The sequence below is a fragment of the Lolium rigidum genome, chromosome 2 (genome assembly GCF_022539505.1).
Source record: "Lolium rigidum isolate FL_2022 chromosome 2, APGP_CSIRO_Lrig_0.1, whole genome shotgun sequence".
NCBI lineage: Eukaryota > Viridiplantae > Streptophyta > Magnoliopsida > Poales > Poaceae > Lolium > Lolium rigidum.
In genome coordinates this window covers 229,081,787-229,109,111 of record NC_061509.1, presented here as the reverse complement: position 1 = coordinate 229,109,111, position 27,325 = coordinate 229,081,787, and the positions used below count along the sequence as shown (strand labels likewise).

At 42.4% G+C, this 27,325-nt stretch overlaps 1 protein-coding gene across 1 annotated transcript; it reads right to left on the bottom strand.

Moving 5' to 3' along the window:
- Positions 1-24,649: 24,649 nt before the first annotated feature.
- Positions 24,650-25,509, bottom strand: LOC124688273. The gene has a single exon (XM_047221975.1). The coding sequence runs from the start codon at positions 25,256-25,258 to the stop codon at positions 24,860-24,862; it is 399 nt and encodes a 132-aa protein (XP_047077931.1). The 5' UTR covers positions 25,259-25,509; the 3' UTR covers positions 24,650-24,859.
- Between the last annotated feature and the right edge of the window lie 1,816 nt (positions 25,510-27,325).

Below are 27,325 nucleotides of genomic sequence, written 5' to 3'. Positions count from 1 at the left end.
GCAGCGAGTATGAAGAGGAGGGACAGCAGGACGTCTACGCCAACTAGGACTACTCCTGACGTCAAGCGTTGGCCTGTGGACTATAGAGTCCCCTTCGATCTACGCTTCCGCTATGTATTTGTGATGTGTGTTGAAACAGTAGTTCAACTATTATTGTAATATTGGATCATGTGATCTATTTGTAAGACGACTATGATATGTAATGAATGATGACTTATGATATTCAACTGTTATGTCTCGCAACAACAATATTCCTGGGATTGCGATGTATGGCATAACAGGCATCTGGACTTAAAAATCCGGGTGTTGACACCGCCGCCCCGGCGGCCTCTACATCAACGAGCCCGCGCCCCAGCCCCAGCCGCAGCCGCAGCCCCAGGAGGAGGAGAACGACCCGGAGCTGCAGGCGGCGCTCGCGGCATCCCGCGAGCAGCAGGACCTCGACGAGCTGGCCAAATGGCCGCACCTCGCCGAGGCGATGCGCACCTCCGCGCTGGAGGAGGCGGCCAGGAAGGCCCAGGAGGACGCCCAGGCGGACGCGTGGGCCTTCCTCGAGCTGGCGCGCCTCAGGAGGAGGCTACGCGTCAGGCGGCGCTCCGGGAGGAGGAGGAGCGCCGGGCCGCGCGCCTGGCGGAGGAGGAGCGCCTGGCCACGCAGGCCGCAGCGGAGGAGGAGCGCCTGGCCACGCAGGCCGCAGCGGAGGAGTAGCTCCGACAGGAGTCCGCGCGGAGGGCACGGCTGCGCAGGCCGGCGAGCCCGCCGAACGCGCACTCCGCCTGGGAAAGGGCGCAGTGGGAGCCCTGGCCGGAGTCCCCGGTGCCCTCCGGCGTGTCGAGCCGGAACAGCGCGTCGCCGCCGGGGGGCGTCGTCGTCATCGACGCCGACGATGACGAGTACTACTGGGGGTAGTACTGCCGGCGGCCACCGTGCTCGCAAACCCTGTCTAGGGTTTCTTTTTTTTAGTTTAAAGCCCATATAGGGCTTTCTTTTGTGTAAAAATTGCCCAAAATAGGGCTAAGTTTAATTAACCACTAGTTTAATGTTATTTTTGGCTGTTTTCCTTTTTTATTTTCATATGTGGTGCGTCCGCGCGTTGAGCGCAGCGTGCGACCCAAACGGACACGCGGACGCGGGACGCTGTCCGGGTGTCCGTTCGGCCACCCAAACGGCCCAAAACGGACGGTCCAGCGCGTCCGTTTGGGTCGCCCGGTTGGAGATGCCCTTAGTGCCTCAAAGTAGCACGGTGAACTGCAGCCTCCGTAGAGAATGAGGTGGACTTACCCTATGCCGTCGAACTGGAATCAGGGCTAGTGGAGAAGGTTGCATTGGAAACTGTTAGAAATAGATTAGCTTAGGTCTTAAGCTAACTAGGCAGTTACTTTTTGTCCAACAGTCACGTTCCTCCGAAGGGACACAACCTTGTAAACCGCCTTTGTTGGCACCTGTTCGCTGGGTATATATACCCCTCAATCATCAATGAAATTAACAGTTCATCTCTCGTTACTTACTCTAAACACTCTAAACACGTTATCAAGCACTTTGTCTCTACCGACAGAGCCTTAGGCCAAGAAAAGAACAGAGAAGATAGAAAAGCAGCACGGCACGACCCTCCGGCAGCAGAATCTCCGGCGCGATGCATGGTCTGCCCGCTCCCGAGGGAGGTCCTCAGCCCCGACGCGGCCACGGCATCTTCGGCTTGGCTCTTTCCTGCAGCGCGAAGAACGGCTGAAAGGCCGCGCGGCTGCGCGCCCGGCACGCCGGATGAGTACCGGGCGCAGCCGTTCCATGAGCGGCGGTAGCGGTGATGGCCCAAGGCCGGCACGCGTAGCAGCGTCCTCTGACGCGCGGCGCGCTCGTCTCGACTGCGCGACCACCTAAGGTGATTTCCGGCGATGATCAACGGTCGGCACGGCGCGGCGAACGCCCGCTCCTGGCGCAACATCAGCAAGGGCCAACAGCCGGCTCTCCGCACAACAGGGCCCATACGCCCTCTCCTGCGGGGACCGACGGTGAAGGCCGTCGCGACCACGGCCTGCATCGCTCTGCGCGGCAGCACCGTCCGGCGTACAAGCCCGGAAAAGCTAACCGGTTACCGACTGCGACCTCCCGGTGCGGCTCCAAGCAGCGCGGATGCCTAAGGCACTCCGCGGGCTAGTGGCCAACGGCCAGGGAGACTTGGCTTGCTTCCCCATGCTCCCAGCGGGGGTGGTTTCTTTGAGCGAGAAATTCCTCGATCTGAACCAGTTTGGAAGACTGGAATATATAGAAACCTTATCTCTTCGGCTGGTTTTTCATTTTAGTCATTAAGATTAAGTAATGCATGAAAACGTCCACGTAGTTAATCTTTGAAGCCTAGTCCTCTAACTTATCGTATGTTACAAACGAACCATCAGGTTCATGGGACTTCATTCAAGCCTCTAGCTTTACAACTAATATACGTACTTAATTTTCTTAATCATTCTCTTCACGTACAGACCATTTCCTGTTGCTAAATTGCATGAAACAATTATAATTCTGTACGATTTTACATAATATACCACGTCAAGCCCTCAATCTTTCACATATTGGGCTAGAATATTTTACTTAAATTACTGTATATATTTGCCTCTAGCATTTTATATAACATGCAATTTGATACAAAATTTATTTTACAATTGAGATCAAATTTCCTTGCGAAATTCTCATTGCAAATATGAGATACAATTGCCAATAAAATATGTTACTACCTCAAATTTAATATTTGATTATCTGACATTATTAATGAGAGATGTACTCCATGGGTGTGAAGATTATCTACAATGTTTAACTTATAGTTATCCATTATATGGTGATAATTATGTTCACCATAAATAACCAATATCAAAATACACATCTATGTTTTGGCGGTAAATGTAACATCTCGCATCACTTTGGGGATGAAGTCCAAAGCATTGATATTACAATTTAGTGTCTCGATACTAAATGTATATCATATGGTCATCAAGGAATCACCTCGGCCATTAATATGGACATGGCTAGAATTTCCATCAATGGAATTTACTGAACTCACATTAGATGTGAGAAATTGGATGAATATCTATTTCCCTCTAAATCTGCATAATGGAGATATATGTTGCATAAACACAGTGTTAATAGTTTCTCAAACACTTTTGAGTACTTCTAGAACATTGTAGTTTTTTTTTATGGTGTCTACATAATCAACTCCAAGTTGATTGTTTGTGATATAAAAGTTTGATTCAAACCTCAAAATCACTTTACTTATTCTTTTGATAATAATGCAATAAATTATCGTATTTATTTCAGGGTAATAACATATCTTATCTTCTTATGAAGACTCATGTGAAACACCCTACGGGTGATACACCAATACCTGAAATTCATATTAGTACTCAAAATACTAAGAATCTCAATGGTCACAAAAAGGACCATGAGAAATCAATGTAAAGTGGAGGTAAAATGACAACCAAAATCACAGTAGACATGGTAAAAGAGATAAGATAACTACCAAGTTTATCAAAAAATGTTATTGTACGAATCATTGTACATATAAGTGTTCCCTAGCATCTGGATGAGTTATACTATAAATTCATTAAGTAATGTGAGTGTAATGGGATAATTTAAAAGCTCACTTTGATAAACATAGAAAATTACCTAGATGCGAATTGGACTTATAATCTTCATCAGAAAGATAACATAAGTCCACTCTAGTAGGAGATATACTCATTCACAATATCAATTTTCTTGTGGATAAAATTCCCAATAATATTTTGGAACTTCGTTTTGTGTCATGGTTATCCCAATGTGTCATTTAGCCAATAATCATACTACTAAATGTGGTATGTTGTCCATTAATATCATTTTTCTCATACATGATATTTTTATGCGTGAACTAAATTCATACTAAACTTTGTTGCGTACAAACAAACAAAAATCGAATCTTGATGAATTTAAGATTTGTCATAATCATCTTATTCACCCATTATAGGGATAATGCGAAAACTTAGTGAAATTTTGTTGGTCACAATTTACAAGTTGCAAAATTCTCAAATCATCAGATTTTATGAGCACCTAATGTGCCATGAGAATTTTTTCCTAAGTCTCTCACACTCCACTCAAATTACTTGAACTTATTCAAGAAGATACTTGTTGACTATTCAACAACTATCTGGGTCATATAAGTATTTCATGGTATTAATAAACACCTCTAGTGGATGGTCTTACGTGGGTCTTTAATCTCCACAAATCCATGATTCTACTAAATTAATTGCTCAAATTATCAAATTAAGAGCAAAATATTATAACATATTGGTTAAACAAATACTAATATTTTTATCACGAGCATTTGTAATTTTATTAAGTACCTGCGTGTACATACCCAGAATAGTGCAACTAAATTATTTATCAAAAGAATCAAACTAATTAGATGACCACTGCAACAAAATTTTGATATACCAACATATTGTTGGAGACATGCGGTCTTACACGTCGTAGATCTAATCTAAATCACAACAGTTGCTTATCATACTGCTTCCCCTTGCAGTAAGTACGTGGAAATAAAACAAGTATTTCCCATCTGTGATAATTCGGTTATATACTGATACGTCCTAAACGTATCTATAATTTCTTATGTTCCATGCTACTTTTATGATGATACTCACATGTTTTATACACATTATATGTCATTATTATGCATTTTCCGGCACTAACCTATTGACGAGATGCCGAAGAGCCAGTTGCTGTTTTCTGCTGTTTTTGGTTTCAGAAATGCTAGTAAGGAAATATTCTCGGAATTGGACGAAATCAACGTCCAGGGTCCTATTTTTCCACGAAGCTTCCAGAAGACCGAAGAGGATACGAAGTGGGGCCACGAGGTGGCGACACAACAGGGCGGCGCGGCCTGGGCCCTGGCCGCGCGGCCCTGGTGTGTGGGCCCCTCGTGACGCCCCTTGACCTGCCCTTCCGCCTACTTAAAGCCTTCGTCGCGAAAACCCAGTACCGAGAGCCACGATACGGAAAACCTTCCAGAGACGCCGCCACCGCCAATCCCATCTCGGGGGATTCAGGAGATCGCCTCCGGCACCCTGCCGGAGAGGGGAATCATCTCCCGGAGGTCTCTTCATCACCATGATCGCCTCCGGATCGATGTGTGAGTAGTTCACCCCTGGACTATGGGTCCATAGCAGTAGCTAGATGGTTGTCTTCTCCTCATTGTGCTATCATGTTAGATCTTGTGAGCTGCCTATCATGATCAAGATCATCTATTTGTAATGCTACATGTTGTGTTTGTTGGGATCCGATGAATATTGAATACTATGTCAAGTTGATTATCAATCTATCATATATGTTATTTATGTTCTTGCATGCTCTCCGTTGCTAGTAGAGGCTCTGGCCAAGTTGATACTTGTGACTCCAAGAGGGAGTATTTATGCTCGATAGTGGGTTCATGCCTCCATTAAATCTGGGACGGTGACAGAAAGTTCTAAGTGGACGTGCTGTTGCTACTAGGGATAAAACATCGATGCTTTGTCTAAGGATATTTGTGTTGATTACATTACGCACCATACTTAATGCAATTGTCTGTTGTTTACAACTTAATACTGGAGGGGTTCGGATGATAACCTGAAGGTGGACTTTTTAGGCATAGATGCATGTTGGATAGCGGTCTATGTACTTTGTCGTAATGCCCTGATTAAATCTCATAATACTCATCATGATATATGTATGTGCATTGTTATGTCTTCTTTATTTGTCAATTGCCCAACTGTAATTTGTTCACCCAACATCTGTTTATCTTATGGGAGAGACACCACTAGTGAACTGTGGACCCCGGTCCTATTCTTTACATCTGAAATACAATCTACTGCAATTGTTCTTTACTGTTCTTTGCAAACAATCATCATCATCCACACTATACATCTAATCCTTTGTTTTCAGCAAGCCGGTGAGATTGACAACCTCACTGTTACGTTGGGGCAAAGTACTGTGATTGTGTTGTGCAGGTTCCACGTTGGCGCCGGAATCCCTGGTGTTGCACCGCACTACACTCCGCCGCCATCAACCTTCAACGTGCTTCTTGGCTCCTACTGGTTCGATAACCTTGGTTTCTTACTGAGGGAAAACTTGTTGTTGTGCGCATCACACCTTCCTCTTGGGGTTCCCAATGGACGTGTCATCTACGCGCATCAAGACTGTTTTCTGGCGCCGTTGCCGGGTAGATCAAGACACGCTGCAAGGGGAGTCTCCCACATCCAATCTCTTTACTTTGTTTTTGTCTTGCTTTATTTTATTTACTACTTTGTTTGCTGCACTAAAACAAAACACAAAAAAATTAGTTGCTACTTTACTTTATTTACTACTTTGTTTGCTGCACTATATCAAAAACACAAAAAAAATTAGTTGCTAGTTTTACTTTATTTACTGTCTTGTTCTCTATATCGAAAACACAAAAAAAAAATTAGTTACTTGCATTTACTTCATTTAATTTTTGTTTATTTCATCATGTTTCCTCCTAAGTACACTCTAAAAGACATACCGGTAGGACGTGGGTCTATCATTGGGAGAGATAATATAGAAGATTTTTTCACTCATGTTAGTACAGCTGAAGATTTTGAAGATAGACACTTGGTAGAACTTGCTCCTACTTATGAAATTGCTGTTGCTTCTTTAGTACACATGTTGGAAACTAAATTTGTTAACCTCAATCCTATAATTCAACATATGTTTCTTACACTCGGTGATATGGAAGAAGGAGAAAAGAAAGATTTTGTTTTAGAAACCCTTCTCAAAGAATTTGGTGGTGTAGCAAGAGAGGCTAGAAAGGTCTTTACTAAATATAAGATGCTTGGCTCTTATACCAACTTTGCTAGTACCCTTGAAAAGATGGACATGGATAGAATAAGGTACACTAATAATATTAATGATGGTGGGGAGATTAAGACAACAATACCTTGTAAGCTCCTAGGAATGCATGAAGCTCTAGAAAATAACTATGGTTGGCTTGTTCCCGAAAATTTGTTTGATGAGGATAGCAAGACTAAGTATAATGAAAAAGGAGCCTCTGAAACTTACATAGATAAGATAAAATGCATAGTTGAGAAAGCTCTAAACCCCCCTATTGATGCTACATCTCTTGACAATACTTGATACACACTTTCTGCGCCTAGCTGAAAGGAGTTAAAGAAAAGCGCTTATGGGAGACAACCCATTATTTTACTTCTGCACTTTGTTTTATATTTGAGTCTTGGAAGTTGTTACTACTGTAGCAACCTCTTCTTATCTTTATTTTATTGCATTGTTGTGCCAAGTAAAGTCTTTGATAGTAAAGTCAATACTAGATTTGGATTACTGCGCAGAAACAGATTTCTTGCTGTCACGAATTTCGATCTGCCTCTCTGTAGGTACCTCAGAAAAATCTGCCAATTTACGTGCGTGATCCTCAGATATGTACGCAACTTTCATTCAATTTGGGCATTTTTATCTGAGCAAGTCTGGTGCCTCAAAAAAAATCGTCTTTACGGACTGTTCTGTTTTGACAGATTCTGCCTTTTATTTCGCATTGCCTGTTTTGCTGTGTTGGATGGATTTCTTTGTTCCATTAACGTTCAGTAGCTTTGTGCAATGTCCAGAAGTGTTAAGAATGATTGTGTCACCTCTGAACATGTGAATTTTTGATTATGCACTAACCCTCTAATGAGTTTGTTTTGAGTTTGGTGTGGAGGAAATTTTCAAGGGTCAAGAGAGGAGGATGATACAATATGATCAAGAAGAGTGAAAAGTCAAAACTTGGGGATGCCCCCGTGGTTCATCCCTGCATATTTTAAGAAGACCCAAGCGTCTAAGCTTGGGGATGCCCAAGGCATCCCTTCTTCATCGACAACTTATCAGGTCACCTCTAGTGAAACTATATTTTTATTCCGTCACATCTTATGTGCTTTACTTGGAGCGTCTGTTTGTTTATGTTTTTGTTTTTGTTTAAATAAGATCGGATCCTAGCATTCTTCGTTTGGGAGAGAGACACGCTCCGCTGTTTCGTATGAACAAATATGTTCTTAGCTTTATCTTTAATGTTCATTGCGAAAGTTGGACTATTTCATTCATTGTTATATGGTTGGAAACGGAAAATGCCGCATGTGGTAAATGGTTTAATGTCTTGAATAATGTGATACTTGGCAATTGTTGTGCTCATATAGATCATGTTTAAGCTCTTGCATCATGTACCTTGTACTCATGAATGAATAACTACATAGAGCTTGTTAAAATTTGGTTTGCATGATTGATCTCTAGAGTCTAGATATTTTCTGGTTAAGGTGTTTGAACAACAAGGAGACAATGTAAAGTCTTATAATAGCTACAATATGTTCATATGTGAGCTTTGCTGCACCTTTTATACTTGAGTTTGCTTCAAACAACATTGCTAGCCTAGCCTTGTATCGAGAGGAATTCTTCTCATGCATCCAAATCCTTGAGCCAACTACTATGCCATTTGTGTCCACCATACCTACCTACCACATGGTATTTCTCCGCCATTCCAAAGTACATTACTTGAGTGCTACCTTTAAATTTCTATTGTTTGTCTTTGCAATATATAGCTCATGGGACAAATAGCCTTAAAAACTATCATGGTGAAGAATATGTACTTATGTGTCTTATTTCTTAATAAGTTGCTTGTTGAGCGGTAACCATGTTTCTGGGGACGCCATCAACTTTTACCTTTGTTGAATATCATGTGAGTTGCTATGCATGTTCGTCTTGTCTGAAGTAAGGGAGATTTTCATGATCAAATGGTTTGAGTATGCATAATGTTAGAGAAGAACATTGGGCCGCTAACTAAAGCCATGATTCATGGTGGAAGTTTCAGTTTGGACAACTAATCCTCAATCTCTTATGAGAAAATTAATCGTTGTTGAATGCTTATGCATTAAAGAGGAGTCCATTATCTGTTGTCTATGTTGTCCCGGTATGGATGTCTAAGTTGAGAATAATCAAAAGCGAGAAATCCAATGCGAGCTTTCTCCTTAGACCTTTGTACAGGCGGCATAGAGGTACCCCTTTGTGACACTTGGTTGAAACATATGCTATGCAATGATAATCCGTGTTAATCCAAGCTAATTAGGACAAGGTGCGAGCACTATTAGTATACTATGCATGAGGCTTGCAACTTATAAGATATTTTATACATAACACATATGCTTTATTACTACCGTTGACAAAATTGTTTCTTGTTTTCAAAATGAAAAGCTCTAGCACAAATATAGTAATCAATGCTTCCCTCTGCGGAGGGTCTATCTTTTACTTTATTGTTGAGTCAGTTTACCTATTCTTTCTATCCCAGAAGCAAACACTTGTATCAAATGTGTGCATTGATTTTTACATGTTTATCTATTGTACTTGTTATATTACTTTGTGTTGACAATTATCCATGAGATATACATATTGAAGTTGAAAGCAACTGCTGAAACTTAAATCTTCCTTTGTGTTGCTTCAATACCTTTACTTTGAATTTATTGCTTTATGAGTAACTCTTATGCAAGTCTTATTGATGCTTGTCTTGAAAGTATTATTCATGAAAATTCTTTGCTATATGATTCATTTGTTTACTCATTATCTTCATCATTGCTTCGAATCGCTGCATTCATCTCATATGCTTACAATAGTATGATCAAGATTATGATAGCATGTCACTTAAGAAATTATCTTTGTTATCGTTTACCTACTCGAGGGCGAGTAGGAACTAAGCTTGGGGATGCTTGATACGTTCCAAACGTATCTATAATTTCTTATGTTCCATGCTACTTTTATGATGATACTCACATGTTTTATACACATTATATGTCATTATTATGCATTTTCCGGCACTAACCTATTGATGAGATGCCGAAGAGCCAGTTGTTGTTTTCTGCTGTTTTTGGTTTCAGAAATCCTAGTAAGGAAATATTCTCGGAATTGGACGAAATCAACGCCCAGGGTCCTATTTTTCCACGAAGCTTCCAGAAGACCGAATAGGATACGAAGTAGGGCCACGAGGTGGCGACACAACAGGGCGGCGCGGCCTGGGCCCTGGCCGCGCGGCCCTAGTGTGTGGGCCCCTCGTGACGCCCCTTGACCTGCCCTTCCGCCTACTTAAAGCCTTCGTCGCGAAAACCCCAGTACCGAGAGCCACGATACGGAAAACCTTCCAGAGACGCCGCCACCGCCAATCCCATCTCGGGGGATTCAGGAGATCGCCTCCGGCACCCTGCCGGAGAGGGGAATCATCTCCCGGAGGTCTCTTCATCGCCATGATCGCCTCTAGATCGATGTGTGAGTAGTTCACCCCTAGACTATGGGTCCATAGCAGTAGCTAGATGGTTGTCTTCTTGATGAGGACATCCCTACCTCACTACTACCTCCGTCATTAGCAAATGATGATGAACCTGCTGTGAAGCTCAAGTCCAATGAAGTTCGGATTGGACCAATTACAAGAGCTCGTGCGAAGCTACTTAAACAACAGGTGAACTTGTTTCTAAACGGTACTTTGATTGATGAGAACTTTATACTGCCTAAGTCCTATTACTTATGTATCATCAGGTATCAAGAGGAGACATGCATCGCACGAGGAGAGGAGCAGCTGGACGTGAAGACGGACATCAAGAAGGCCGTGAAGTTGGACATGGAGCTGGACATGAAGATATCTCATGGACGCGCGAGGGAGGAGCGGGAGGAATGCGCGAGAGGAGAAGAAGAAGTCCAGGCCGGTCCAGAACCCGGTCTGACCGGCCACCTGACCGGACCGCCCGGTCCCTGGCCCGGTCGACCGGTCGTAAACCGGCCACCAACCGGAGGAAATTTATCGTACCGGAGCGAGACCGGAAACTTCGCAGTTTTCCCGGTTTCCGACCGGTCGACCGGACCCCGACCGGACCGCCCGGTCCCTGGCCCGGTTGACCGGACCACAAACCGGACAGCCCGGTCCACAGCCCGGTTGACCGGATCCCAGACCGGACCAGTCCGAGTCTGTCTCGACCAGATCTATTCCGGGTCGGTTATTTTTGTATCTTTTCGACCGGAACTCGTCCCGGACACCTATATAAGTGCCCAGGACGCCCCCTAGCTGCTTTAGACCACGTTTAAGATAAACCCTAGTTCTTAGTTGTTTGCTCTGCAAAACTATTGAATTCCCTACACCATATTGCTTGGATATTGTGTAGATCCCGTTTAAGTCTTGTGTGATCTGCTGTTCCATTGGGAATTAGACGGTTGCAACTTACCGCTTCGTGGTCGGCAGCTACGTGCGCAAGTGTGTGGAGTTGCGAATATCTTGCAGGGTTGAGAGCTGTTGCATTGGCGACAGGGACCAATCGAGAGATCTCGTTGCGTCATACAAGTTATCATCCACTACATCGTCGTGTTCCTCCGCTGCCATCACCCCGTGATCATCATCACCACCGTTGCTTACTGAGAAGATCGGGCCACCCCATATCATCTTGGTATCAGATTTCCAGTTTTCCTCGGTAAGCCATCCACAATCCACCCCATCGTTGAGTTGTGAGTGTTTTCCTATCCAGAAAAAGCCATAAAAAAAAATTAGGGTTAGGGTTTGCCATAGCCTTAGATTGCACTAATTTCGAGTTTTAGTTGCTTTTCGTAGTTGTTTTTGCGTATCTTTATCTTTCTTCTAGTAGAATTGTTAGGGTTTGCGTTTTCCCTATCATCTTGTGTCTAGTTTCTTATAGTGTGTCAGTTTTGTTATTCCGAGTCCACATAGCGTACAGTGTGCTTGTTTCCAACCATAGACACAGCCTATCGATATACGTGACTAGGAACTTCCCCAGAAGAGACTAGTTTTACCGCTCGACAGGCTGTTCGTTAGGGTTTTGGTGCTTTGCAATTTCTGTTGGCCGTGTTATCAAGGAGTTGCGTCAAAAAAAAAAAAAAAAGCAAAAAGAGCTACATAGCTGCGTGTGTTATACAAAAAGAAAAATAAAAAAAGAAAAGTGTTGTGCTAGTTGAATCAAGTGAAGGCCTAAGTTACTTTACTGCACCTGTAGTTGAGCAATCTTGTGCCTGTCTCATTGAGCTTTGCTAGCGTCTCTCTAGTGCATTGCAACCTTTCCCACATATAGTTGCATTGCCTCATTATATCGCCTTGTGTGAGTATCTTTGGTTGTCTACGGTCGGCGCTAGAGCTTGTTATTGGTGCAAATAGGTAGCCTACCTACAGCCCCACATATATCCTGCTTTGTCGTGTGATTGTTCTTATACCCTTGATATTCGCTTCGCTACATCCGTGCACTAGTTGTTCCTACAAGTGGTAAGCAACACTAATTTACTTTGGAACGGTAAGATTTCCTTTTCTTATCGGTTTTGAGTGAGTTGTGAGAGTACCACCATATATTTTTGATTTAGTGCACTAACCTACTAATCATGTCTCGCTAGTGATAATAAGATTGTTAACCAGGAAAACAAGAATTCGGCAGATATCGTCACATGGAGGGAGTATGAAGCTCTTCGTAACGAGATGCGACGTGAATTCCGCACTAAGGATGATGAGCTTAAGGATACAGTTGACGAGATCAAACAGACGCTGGATGCTACTAATATCACCGTCACTGGATTGGCTGATCAAATGACCGATATACAGCGCACTCTTACCGATATGCGCCTTACTATTGAGAATTTGACTACACAACAACAACAAGACGATGATGAAGATCCTGAGCTTGAAGATGACGCACACAATGCTCGTGGTGCGCCTCATGGTCATCGTCCGCGTGGTCGGGCTCCACTTGGCCGTAATGGTCGTGGGCAAGATGAAGAAGATGGATTGGGTAAGCCCAAGTTTTCCATACCCAAGTTTGAAGGGGGAGCTGATGTTGAAGAATATCTCACTTGGGAGCTCAAGATTGAGAAGTTATGGAGCTTACATCCCAACTACTCGAAGATAAGAAGATCAAGCTTGCTTCTTCCGAATTTGATGGTTATGCATTACGTTGGTGGGATTCTTTGATTCGTAACCGCGACGAAGATGGTGCACAACCTATCCGTACATGGCGTGCTATGAAGGAGGTTATGACTTCTCGTTTTGTGCCTACAAATTACATGCGGAATATATTTGATAAGCTAACACTATTGAGGCAAGGTGTGAAGACTGTTGATGAGTACTACATGGAGATGGAGATGCTTATGCAGCGTGGTCGTGTCCGTGAGTCTCTAGAAATGACAATGCAGCGTTTTCTCAATGGATTGAAGTATGATGTTAAAGGCATTGTTCGTCATTACACCTACACCGATATGAATCAATTGTTACATCATGCAAGAGAAGCTGAATCACGAGTTGGCTGAAGAAGCAAAGGTTAAAGGACGTGCTACGGGAGCTGGGCGTTTTACACCCCGCGCGCCCTCTACGGCGCCGGCACCGTCGACGCGCTCCGTTCCTTACTCTACTCCGCCTAGCAAACCGGTCTCCAATGTATCTAATGCAAAGAAGTCCGAATCTGCGGCAAGTACGAGTGGTTCTAGTGTGTCTACAACGCGCAACCGCGATATGCTTTGCCATACATGTGGTGGCAAGGGTCACTTCAAGAGAGATTGTCCTAACCGCAAAGTCATGTTTATCAATGAGGACAATGAGTATGAGACTGGAGATGATGTTGATCCAAATGCTCCGGACGATGATGACTATGACACCGATGGTGAAGATGCATATCCTTCGATGCTCGTACCATTGTTGTGTCGCAGCGTGCTCTTAATGTGTTGCCTAGTGCATCTACTCAGCGCTGCAATTTGTTCCAAACCAAAGCTTTGGTTGGTCCTGACAAGGCTTGCAAGGTCATTATTGATGGCGGGAGTTGCCGCAATTTAGCAAGCAAGGAGTTATGTACCAAGCTGAAGTTGAAGTACCTACCGCACCCGCATCCATATTATATTCAGTGGTTGAGCGACAGTGGTGAGATGAAGGTAAACCATATGGTGCGTGTTGAGTTTGAGATTGGACCGTATAAGGATTGCATTGATTTTGATGTGGTTCCTATGACGGTTTGTCACCTCTTATTGGGTCGGCCTTGGCTCTATGACCGTTCTGTGCAACACAATGGCCGCGCCAATACATATCACTTGGAGTACAAGGGCAAGAAAATTAACTTACAGCCTATGTCACCACAACAGATTGTCAATGAGTCTCGTCAGAAGATTGAAGTGAATTTGGAGGATGCATCTCTAGATAGGCGAGAGAATTGTAATGTCGTGAGTGATATAACGAAAAGTGAGAGAGTGAATTCCTTAGTTTCATTAGCCACCAAAGAAGACATGAGAGAATTTAGTGAGGATCCTACGGCCATGCCTCTTGTGCTTTTGTACGGGGGTACGGTTTTGGTTTCTAACGACATGACCCCTCTTCCTCTTGGTGTTTCTAGTGTTTTGCAGGAATTCGGCGACGTGTTTCCGGAGGAGGTACCCGCAGGACTACCACCATTGCGAGGTATTGAGCATCAAATTGACTTGATTCCCGGAGCATCGCTGCCCAATAGGGCGCCATATCGCACTAATCCCGAAGAGACGAAGGAGATACGGAAGCAAGTACAAGCGCTACTCGACAAAGGTTATATCCGCATAAGCCTTAGTCCTTGTGCTGTTCCTGTTATTCTAGTTCCTAAGAAAGATGGTACTTGGCGTATGTGCGTAGATTGTAGAGCTATAAACAACATTACTATTCGATATCGTCATCCTATTCCCCGTTTAGAGGATATGCTAGATGAATTGAGTGGTGCTGCTTGTGTTCTCTAAAATTGATTTGCGTAGTGGTTATCATCAAATTAGGATGAAAGAAGGGGATGAGTGGAAAACCGCCTTTAAAACAAAATTTGGTTTATATGAGTGGTTAGTAATGCCTTTTGGGTTAACTAATGCACCTAGCACTTTCATGAGATTAATGAACCATGTTTTGCGTGAATTTATTGGCAAATTTGTGGTTGTATACTTTGATGACATATTAATCTACAGCCGCAATGAATCCGATCATACTCTACATATTCGACATGTTTTGCAAGTGTTGCGTGATAATCAACTCTATGGTAATCTTGAGAAGTGCACATTTTGCAAAGATAAGGTCATATTTCTGGGTTATGTTGTCTCTAAGCATGGAGTAGAAGTAGATGTGTCTAAAATTGAAGCTATTCAAAATTGGCCTACTCCCATGAATGTGAGTCAAGTTAGAAGTTTTCATGGTCTAGCTGGGTTTTATCGCCGTTTTGTGCCCAATTTTTCTACTATTGCTGCACCTTTGAATGAATTGACTAAAAAGGGTGTTGTCTTTGAGTGGGGCGTTGCCCAAGATCATGCTTTTGATGAACTGAAACGATTGTTAACTTCTGCACCGTTGCTTGCACTTCCTGATTTCAATAAGCAATTTGAGATTGAATGTGATGCTAGTGGTATTGGAATTGGTGGTGTGTTGATGCAAGAGGGTCGCCCAATTGCATATTTTTCTGAGAAATTATCCGGTGCTAAGTTGAACTATCCTATATATGATAAAGAATTGTATGCTTTAATTAGAGTTCTTGAGGTTTGGCAACATTATTTGTGGCCAAAAGAATTTATCATACATTCGATCATGAAGCTTTAAAATACCTGAAAGCTCAATCTACTTTGCATAAGCGTCTAGCTAAGTGGGTTGAGTTCATTGAGTCTTTTCCATACATCATTAAACATAAGAAGGGAAAAGATAACATTGTTGCCGATGCTCTATCTAGGAAGAATATGCTATTAACTCAACTTGATGTTAAAATTCCTGGTTTAGAGATACTATGTGATTTGTATGCTACTGATCATGATTTTGCTGAACCATATCGCTTATGTGCTCTTGGTAAAGCATGGGAAAAATATCACATACATGATGGGTTCTTGTTTAGAGCTAACAAACTATGTGTTCCGGAATCGTCCGTGCGTTTGCTCTTATTGCGGGAATCACATGCTTGGAGGTTTGATGGGTCACTTTGGGCGTGAGAAGACGCTACTCATGCTAGCTGACCACTTTTATTGGCCAAAGATGAGGCGGGACGTGGATAGATATGTGAGGAGATGCATTACTTGCAACAAGTCCAAGTCCAAGCTGAAGCCTCACGGTTTGTATACTCCGATTACCGGCACCTACTACGCCTTGGCAGGATATAAGTATGGATTTTGTGTTGGGTTTGCCGCGTACTAAAAGAGGCCATGATTCTATATTTGTGGTAGTGGACAGATTTTCTAAAATGTCACACTTTATTGCCTGCCACAAAAGCGACGATGCGTCGCATATTGCTAACCTGTTTTTCAGGGAGATTGTTCGACTACATGGAGTCCCGAAGACTATTGTTTCTGATCGTGATGTGAAGTTCATGAGCTACTTCTGGAAGACACTTTGGGGAAAGCTGGGGACAAAGCTACTATTCAGTACTACTTGTCATCCTCAAACTGATGGTCAAACTGAGGTGGTGAATCGAACCTTGTCACAACTGTTGAGATCCATGATCAAGAAGAACCTGAAGGAGTGGGAAGAGTGTTTGCCGCATGTGGAGTTTGCTTACAACAGGGCGGTACATTCTACCACGGAGCTGTGTCCTTTTGAGGTGGTGTATGGTTTCAAACCCATTACTCCACTTGACTTGTTGCCTTTGCCCATACATGAGAGAGTTAATATGGAGGCATCCAAGAGGGCAGATTTTGTGCGTAAGATCCATGAGAAGACTAAAGAGTTGATCGAGAAGAAAGGCAAGAGCAATGCTGCAAGGATGAACAAGAAGCGCAAAGAGATGTTGTTCAAGCCTGGTGATTTGGTCTGGGTACATTTTCGCAAGGATAGGTTCCCGAAGCTGCGGAAGTCTAAGTTGAAGCCTCGTGGTGCTGGTCCTTATAAAGTGCTTGCCAAGATCAATGATAATGCATACTCGATAGATCTTCCGAGTTGATGAGTTTGGTGTCGGTAATTCTTTCAATGTTGCTGATTTGACACCATATGACGGAGAAGACCTTGGAGCGTCGGGGTCGACGCCTTTTGAAGGGGGAGATGATGAGGACATCCCTACCTCACTACTACCTCCGTCATTAGCAAATGATGATGAACCTGTCTGTGAAGCTCAAGTCCAATGAAGTTCGGATTGGACCAATTACAAGAGCTCGTGCGAAGCTACTTAAACAACAGGTGAACTTGTTTCTAAACGGTACTTTGATTGATGAGAACTTTATACTCGCCTAAGTCCTATTACTTATGTATCATCAGGTATCAAGAGGAGACATGCATCGCACGAGGAGAGGAGCAGTTGGACGTGAAGACGGACATCAAGAAGGCCGTGAAGCTGGACATGGAGCTGGACATGAAGATATCTCATGGACGCGCGAGGGAGGAGCGGGAGGAATGCGCGAGAGGAGAAGAAGAAGTCCAGGCCGGTCCGGAACCCGGTCGACCGGCCACCTGACCGGACCGCCCGGTCCCTGGCCCGGTCGACCGGTCGTAAACCGGCCATCAACCGGAGGAAATTTATCGTACCGGAGCGAGACCGGAAACTTCGCAGTTTTCCCGGTTTCCGACCGGTCGACCGGACCCCTGACCGGACCGCCGGTCCACAGCCCGGTTGACCGGACCACAAGCCGGACAGCCCGGTCCACAGCCCGGTTGACCGGATCCCAGACCGGACCAGTCCGAGTCTGTCTCGACCAGATCTATTCTGGGTCGGTTATTTTTGTATCTTTTCGACCGGAACTCGTCCCGGACACCTATATAAGTGCCCAGGACGCCCCATAGCTGCTTTAGACCCCGTTTAAGATAAACCCTAGTTCATAGTTGTTTGCTAAGCAAAACTATTGAATTCCCTACACCATATTGCTTGGATATTGTGTAGATCCTGTTTAAGTCTTGTGTGATCTCGTTGTTCCATTGGGAATTAGACGGTTGCAACTTACCGCTTCGTGGTCGGCGGCTACGTGCGCAAGTGTGTGGAGTTGCGAATATCTTGCGGGGTTGAGAGCTGTTGCATTGGCGACAGGGACCAATCGAGAGATCTCGTTGCGTCATACAAGTTATCATCCACTACATCGTCGTGTTCCTCCGCTGCCATCACCCCGTGATCATCATCACCACCGTTGCTTACTGAGAAGATCGGGCCACCCCATATCACTTCTCCTCATTGTGCTATCATGTTAGATCTTGTGAGCTGCCTATCATGATCAAGATCGTCTATTTGTAATGCTACATGTTGTGTTTGTTGGGATCCGATGAATATTGAATACTATGTCAAGTTGATTATCAATCTATCATATATGTTATTTATGTTCTTGCATGCTCTCCGTTGCTAGTAGAGGCTCTGACCAAGTTGATACTTGTGACTCCAAGAGGGAGTATTTATGCTCGATAGTGGGTTCATGCCTCCATTAAATCTGGGACAGTGACAGAAAGTTCTAAGGTTGTGGATGTGCTATTGCTACTAGGGATAAAACATCGATGCTTTGTCTAAGGATATTTGTGTTGATTACATTATGCACCATACTTAATGCAATTGTCTGTTGGTTACAACTTAATACTGGAGGGGGTTCCGATGATAACCTGAAGGTGGACTTTTTAGGCATAGATGCATGCTGGATAGCGGTCTATGTACTTTGTCGTAATGCCCTGATTAAATCTCATAGTACTCATCATGATATATGTATGTGCATTATTATGTCTTCTTTATTTGTCAATTGCCCAACTGTAATTTGTTCACCCAACATCTGTTTATCTTATGGGAGAGACACCACTAGTGAACTATGGACCCCGGTCCTATTCTTTACATCTGAAATACAATCTACTGCAATTGTTCTTTATTGTTCTTTGCAAACAATCATCATCATCCACACTATACATCTAATCTTTTGTTTTCAGCAAGCCGGTGAGATTGACAACCTCACTGTTACGTTGGGGCAAAGTACTGTGATTGTGTTGTGCAGGTTCCACGTTGGCGCCGGAATCCCTGGTGTTGCGCCGCACTACACTCCGCCGCCATCAACCTTCAACGTGCTTCTTGGCTCCTACTGGTTCGATAACCTTGGTTTCTTACTGAGGGAAAACTTGCTGTTGTACGCATCACACCTTCCTCTTGGGGTTCCCAACGGACGTGTCATCTACGCGCATCATATACCGATATCACCACCCCAACGTACATCATGGGCCCTCACATCAATTTGGGATCTATGTGATAAATAACTAAGGTATAATTTTCCAATATCCATCAAATACCTTAAACCCTATCAAGGGAGTTATTGATAGCCCGTACGCTGATTGCATTTGCAATAAGAATATTTTTCGGCATTAGGGGGAGATTAGCACCACAAAGAATGCCGATAAATAAATAATAATTGTCATAGACTTTCAGTCCTTATATTCACGTACTTGAAAATCTGAACGATTCAGTCATAAATTTGCAACACATTGCAAATCTGCCACATACATTTACTCGTGACAAAAATGTCACAAAAACATTTTATGCATGCAACCAATGTGCCAAAAGAGTGAAGGTACCTAATGTAACCACTTTCCTCCAAAATGAGAGCAAAAGGGGGAGAAAATTGGCCACATGAGATATAAATTCTCACATGCTTCCGCGGAACAGAGGAAATTATATTCTCAACAAGTAAATGTAGTTCAACCTCAAGTTGAATAACACATAGTGGATGCTCATCATCCAAACCCAGCACAAATGTGCACATAATTTTAAGTGTTGGGACATTGAAACACCTTGACTCCATTATTATGGGAAATCATGAGGAGTTGAAATATTAAATCACATTTCCACAAATATTATTGATTCAACAGAATCATACAACAAAGACTACATTTTATCGACAAATATATTTATTCTTAAAAATTGCTAAAACCTTTAGGGCCCTGAACCAAAGTCCATGGCAGAGTGCCTAATGCACTCATATATTGGTTCAACTAGAAGGATGCAATTGAATAAGAATAACACTCACTCAACAAGGGAGGTATTTACCATTGTAATACCTATTCCTCATAAGCACCTTCCCTCTGGAAGACAAATGACTTTTTGTTAACAACAAAAAAAAACCAATGAGGTGGTGATAAAGTGAGGCTTGTAGTGCAAGGGTTCACGCAGAGACCCGACATCAATTATATATGATGTAACATACTCTATTGGTATAAGTGGAATTATGTTTCGATACTAATATTATTGGCAATTATAAATAAACTATCCATGTAGCTGATGGATGTAGTGATTACATAATCATATGGGTCACTCAATTTGGATATCTATATTAAAGTCCTTAAGGCTTATAAATCCAAATCCAAAAATAAATCGCAACATATGTGTAATAATACAAAAGTCACTCTATGACTTAAAATAGTCAAACACAAATTGTGTGGTACAATTGACTATAAGAGCTCCTTCTTATAAAGGATTACTCGTACAATGATGATTGCTTATATGTAGTCATAACCAGAATCCCTAATTGGATTCTACATGATCTTTATATATATCAATGCTTTTATCATCAAAGTTTATAATATACATGAAAGATCCTTGCAATCATATCAAGACGGAGATTTGGATTGAACCAAGTATTAACCAAGTTTATAACTTGAGTATATTCCTTCGGAATACATATCTATCAGTATTTATTTACATGTCCATAAAGTTTTGGAAAAATTAAATATGGATAAATCAAATCAAAGATACATATGGTCACACTATCCCTAACAGGGATACAAATTCATTCATACATTGTAGTAGTGATGAAGTGATATTGAACCTCTTGTTCCATATCTCAATACAAACTACATCATGAATGTGAATATTTTGTTGTCAACTTCTTTAAAGTGCAAGCCCCGACTAAAAGATTGGTGTAAGTAATATCCTCCGATATATTTAAGGCTCAAATGATCTTGATTAATTCCCTTAGGAATATCAAGATTTGACCATCGTGTAATCTACATTGGCTATAATTATCGATCCCAAAAATGCCATATCATAGACTGAATTCAATGAAAGAGTCTTCTAACTAAGAGAACAAAATAGGCTCGACTGACCACATTCAAGATCATGTGGTTAAGATTCAACAGAATCACCCACCATTATCTATCAGATAGTACCACTTGTATTGCTCAAATGCATAAGGGTTAAATTAATATTTTTCAAACTAGGAAGATAAACACTTTGCAAACATATCATGTGAAAATCTTATAGATTGTTTTACAGATTCCCATACTCATGAATTTAAGTTCATGGATTGGTGTGAGACAACTTTTAGATTTGCAAAGTTCAGGGGGAGTAAAACTCCCAAATTATAACCCGGTGATGATCATTGGATCATATATATTGTACTCTTTTTCCCTTAATGAGTTTTCCTAATGGTTTCTCATAAAAGGTTTTTAATGAGATAGTATAAATACAAGTGTCTAGATATGCCACATTGCTTTCTACTTGTTTTTTTCCCATTGGATTTTAAAGGAGTTTTCGATGGCACATCATATTGCACTCTTTGCAATATTTATGTGTCGTACTTCCTATTTTCCCCACTGGGGTTTTTAAAGGAAGTATATAAGGCATATTTATTGATCTCTAAACTCACTAATGAGATTTTTCCTTATCAAGGTATTGCTCATATGAGTTCTCAAGAGATAATAATCTTTCTATGTTGTATTATTTTCTCCTTATTTTTCCAACGGGGTTTAAAGGAGTTTTAACAACATATCTACTCTCCTCATATTTTTCCCAATGGGTTTTTTTGGGGGTGAGATTCTAAAGATGATAGAATTTACAAAGAACAATAATGTTTACAACGGCATCCTCATGGATACGCAAGAAGACTTCAAGACTATACAAGAAGATCTTGAAGATTATACAACGGATTTACAAGAAACGGCGCTGTCCAAGGGGGAGTGTTAGAAATAGATTAGCTTAGATCTTAAGCTAACTAGGAAGTTACGTCCCTCCGAAGGGACACAACCTTATAAACCGCCTTTGTTGGCACCTGTTCGCTGGGTATATATACCCCTCAATCATCAATGAAATTAACAGTTCATCTCTCATTACTTTTACTCTAAACAGAAACAATCTCCATGATGGATTGGAATTCGACCCACGTACCATGTTGACCAAACATTCACCATGAGCAGAAGTAACAGAACTGTTGTGTTGTGTGCTTTTGGAAAGGAGAGCCGCTAAAATGAAGAGAGACCAACTAGCAGCCAATAGCCAACTGTTGGGCGAAAACCAGGTGGCCATCACAATTTTGACAACGGTGAGGGCACATTGCGGCTCAAAAAAATTATGGGAAAACTTTCGTCAGTATTTACAGGTCTATGGTTGTTATCTATCTTTAGCTACCTTCAGAAGACTACAAGTTGTGTTCTTGAAGAAGAAAAAAATTAAAGACCTCGCAGATTTGTTACTATCTTTTAAACTTTGTTTTATAATCATTGGAATCCGTTCATGTATCTCTACCATATACTATTTGTTACTATAAATATATGTGGTATTGATTGTTAAGAAAAAAAGGAGACGACAATTGTTTCCCTCCTCAAGTCGTCCCTGTCAAAACGAAGCTTATGCAAGAGATTAGGCTTATCCCACGGCGAGAGCATTGCATTGGAGCCATTGCAATGGTCCAGAGGAAGAGCTTACCACTCTCCAGAGGGCTGGTTCTACAGACTGAGTAAACCTATCAGTTAGTATTCTTTTTCAGTACTTCCATCAGGAAGTCTTTTCGTGGCGAATTTTATTTAAATATAATATGTTTTTCATCACTTATACAAATAATCTGCGAACTTTTTAAAAAAAATCTAGAACTCGGTGGGTCGGAGGGGCCGATCGGCAGACTGGCTGCCGACCAGCTGCCCAGTTTGGTGCTGTTCATGCAGATTACATATGCTGTGTCGGACACCAGATGGCTGGCCGACCTGAGTGCTAGATTTGAAAGTTTGCAAAATCACGTACTCCGTATTATTTATAAGATTGAAAAAGAAGTATAATTTTAAAAAATTACCTTTTCCTATACTTACCAGTTACCTGAGTTCAGCGCTAGCCCAAGAACAAAACAATCAAAGAATTAGCAAAGCTAGAGGGTCCATGAAAGGCTCAGTTGAAACCTTTCAGTTACAATACTACTAAACGTTAGCAGTTCAGATATTTTCCTAGACAGGAAAGACACAGAAATCATTCTAATAACTTAACAACATGCACATTATGAATTTTCATCAAATTACTACCAATCAAGGGTGCTGGTGAATAGTCATGTGCGCAACTCAAACTCACCAATCAAGCAAAGTCAAGAATACACTACTCCTCATAGAAGAAGCAACTACCCTTGACCCCCGGAAGCACAAGAGCACAGATGTGATCCAACTCCCAAATGATCAGAGAAATGGGGGCCGATTCAGACTTCACTGGTTAAAATAACTAGAAATGTACACAAGGTGGAAGACAGGGGATGAGCAAAACTGAACTCATAAAGAGGTTGCAACAAATTGCTTCAAACTGAGACCAGCCACATGAAAGAAGTTGCAAAAATTAGAAACACTACTCGATCAACTTAACTTAATGCACCAGTCATCAATCATTTACTCAACCAAACATATCAATACCCGTCTGCCTTGGCAAATTCAGATGAGAAGTTCCAAACACAGAAATAAGAAAAGGACCAGCCACATGCATTACAAGAACAATTGCAAACAAAATAAATCGCTAAAACTAGTTACAGGAACATTGGAAACAAAAGTATGGATCACGTTTTCAAATATTTCCAATTTTTGTACTCTTACCGAAGCTAACCAGAATTATGCAGAAAACAGGAACATATTTTCTTCTTGCTCATGATGTACTAAGATCCTTTCTTTTTTCCTTCGCACAACAGAGTCTAGGCTGTGTAGCACTTAACTACTGAATCTATCGAGCGAGTTGTCGCATCTTATTATGGATCTTTTCACATTACCAAAATATGAACCGTTTCACATCCGAAACTGACAACAGACACCAAGCCTCCAAAGGCTCCTCAATTTCATCAAATTCGTTACTTACTTGCACACACAATTCCAGTTTCCATGCAGCCTATGCTTAATTTGACAGGCATTTGATAAGAAAAAACGTTCAGCAGCACAGGAACATAACAAATCATAAATTAAGAACATGCATCGTAGAACTATCAGGCGGCACAAATCAATTCCAAAAAAAAGTTAAACATGGAGATGAAACGATCATCAGAATTTCTGAAGCTGCTTCAGATATTCCAATACATCATTTTTGTTCTGGTTTACAAGATGGTGAAGTTTGCAGGTCTACCTTTTCAAACTATCTAATCACCCAAAAAGGAACAGGTATCGCTCTTCAAGGTTAATCGAAATCGCAGGCTACAAGTCTAGCCCATCCTATTTCACATATATAGCAAAAATCAGATCACATTCCAGAGAAGAAAACATTTAGCCCCATCAAAGATTTCTCGCTTCCACTAAATTCGAGAACCAAACACACATTCCAGTTGCCACGCGGCCTGTTCTTAATTTCAGAAGCATGCGACAAGACAAATGAGAACAAAAATTATTGAGAAATATGATAGCAGATATCCAAATTTATGGTCGGGAGTCACATTCGCAGGACATTTTAGAATAACACTGACTTCCATAACGATCTTGAGCGCATAATTAAAGGCCTATTTTACTCGAAGTAGATCTGGTTCAGATACTAAACGCTCATCAAACCCGGATCACGATCTCGAACATCCACACTACAACATCAAGGAAAAAACACGGAAATCACAGGACTGATGTCTCTAGTAGGAACATACGAACGAGTAATAAAGAGGGAAGAAACATGGACACCGTCAGCCGGGGCCGCGATGCGGCGAGGGAGGGCAGATGGGATCAGTCGTCGCGCTTCTTGAGCCTGTCGACGCGGTGCTGGAGGGCGTCGAGCTTGACGACGAGGGAGGTGACGGAGAAGAGGATCCAGTAGAGGAGCAGCGCGGCGAGGATGAGGAGGCCGTTGCGCTGCGACTTCATGATGGACTTCTGGTGGCGGAGGTGCTCGGAGGGGGTGCAGGCGTGGTCGTCGTCGCAGGTGGGCCGCGTCTCGTACTTCCAGTAGATGTCCATGAGCAGGAAGAGGCAGAAGGGCACCACGGACATCATCGGCTTCAGCGCGCCCCGCACGACGGTGATCATCCCGTGCCGGAGCGCGTCGAGGCCCGGGAGGGTGAGCAGGAGCAGCATGATCGCCTCCGCGCCCGCCGCGTACCCCAGCACCACCCACTCCAGCGCCATCGCGTGCGGATCGGCTCGACTTTGCTTGGGGTTCGATTCGCCGGAGATTTTCTTGGTGGAAGGAGGGATTTGGGAGATGGGGGAGAAATTTGGGGTCTGAGATTTCAGATTTAGCGAGGGGAGCGGAGAGGTGGGCGGTGGGGAGTTTTGGGGTGGATCGGGTCTATGGGACGTGGCTTGGAGAGTGTGGGCGTTTGGGAACGGTTCTTGTAGACGCGGTGCAGGAAGGGGCGCCAGATCTAGATGGACGACACGTTCGAGGGAGTCGATGGCTGAGTCAGTAGGGGGAGGATGGGCACCAGAAGCTTCGTGCCGACCACTGAAATACTCGTGGACGGCTACGATCGAACGCGGGGCTCTCGCAGTCAAGCGAGAAAGGGAGATTCGTACACGGAGGACAGGAAGCAAAGGATGGGGATTATTTGCTTCGCTGTTAAGGTTGGGATCTCGGCACGACTGGCTACAGCGTCAGCTTGCGTTCGATACTTCTAGAATCTCCCATGTTATTCTAGCCAGTAAATATATATCGGCATGTTCCATGTAACTAGTGTCTTTTATTTTTGCCTCATGTGTACCAAAATAACATTATATAATCGATAAGATGAAATGTTTCCAAATGGCAAATTGAGTGAACAACACGAGAGGGAAATGAAAATTATATATAAATAAATGAAACAAAGTACATGACCCTGAATAAATCCATTTTCTCATTTAACTCACATAATAAAGTTTGCCATGTTCAAGAAAGTAGTAAAATTTGTTAAACGAAGAAAATGGTTTAATTTACTTGCATAAACTACATAACTGGCATGCCATGTCGTGGAAGCTATAAGGAGACAACTGATAACTTATTTCATAAATGAAAATCGTTAACTATAATCTAATATTACATCACCGGAAACATAATATTCATGTTTTTATATGTACATTTTAAATTCTTCTCTAGAATGATGTGTGTTTGATCGATCAATTCGTATGTATGAGGCTAGAAGATTATCAAGATTAAATTTGAACCCAAATAGGGTAGTGCTTTATACCAGTGGTGGAGGTAAAAATGTGAAATTTTGCTTGTTGAGGGGGGCCGGTTAAAGAAAAAAAATTCAAAATCTGCACTGTTCATAATTTTTTAGCAAGAAATCAATGGTGTTAGGGGGGCCAGGGCCCTGCTGGTCCATCAGTGTGCGCGAGAATTCTGCAGTGGTAAGGGCAGTCAATCCTTGAAAACAGGTCACCTTGATATTGTATATTGTACCGAATTAAATTTCTGGAGAATTATTCACTTTACAAAAATAGTACCTATAGTTTTGTTAGCCTCTATGTTTTGTTCATATTTAAGAGATCTATGACATTCTTACATTAAATTAAAGCTAAAAGTCTTTGCTCGATAAAACAAATGATGTGGTGATTCTTAAAGTCATCGCCTATGTTAGTATGTACCAAATATCTTCGCTATTTTCATTCGAATTTGCTGGAAATCAGGCGCCTGATACTTAATAAGTTTAAGTCAAGTGCTTGGATATTCGTATTTTGTGCTTGTAGATTTGTGCTCTGACTTTTGGGTTGTTTGTGTGTGTGTTTGTGTTGTTGTTGCCCGACGCGTAAGCGTGCTGACTTGGTTTTTGCGGGGCTCGCGGAGTGGACTCATGGTGACGGTTCATATCTACAAGTTGTCTTTCTCCCTCCCATGGAACCGTTTACCGCGCATTTCAGTTGCACGTGTGTTGCAAACGACATATTTTCAGTTGCATGTGGGTTGCAATTGAGATTTTTTCGGTTACATGTGCCCCTTGGCTTGGAACTTGAACGTACGAAATCCCGAACCGAACCCTTAGAAACGAGTGAATGGGTTGCAACTGATTTTATTTTCCACTTGCATGAGCGTTGCAACTGAGATTTTTCCAGTTACGCATATGTTACAACTAAGAATTCCCACATACATGTGGGTTGCAACTGAGATTTTTCCAGTTACGCTTGCGTCGCAACTAAGAATTTCCACTTACATGTGGGTTGCAACTGTTTTTTTTTTCAATTGCATGAGCGTTGGAACTGAGATTTTTTCAGTTGTGC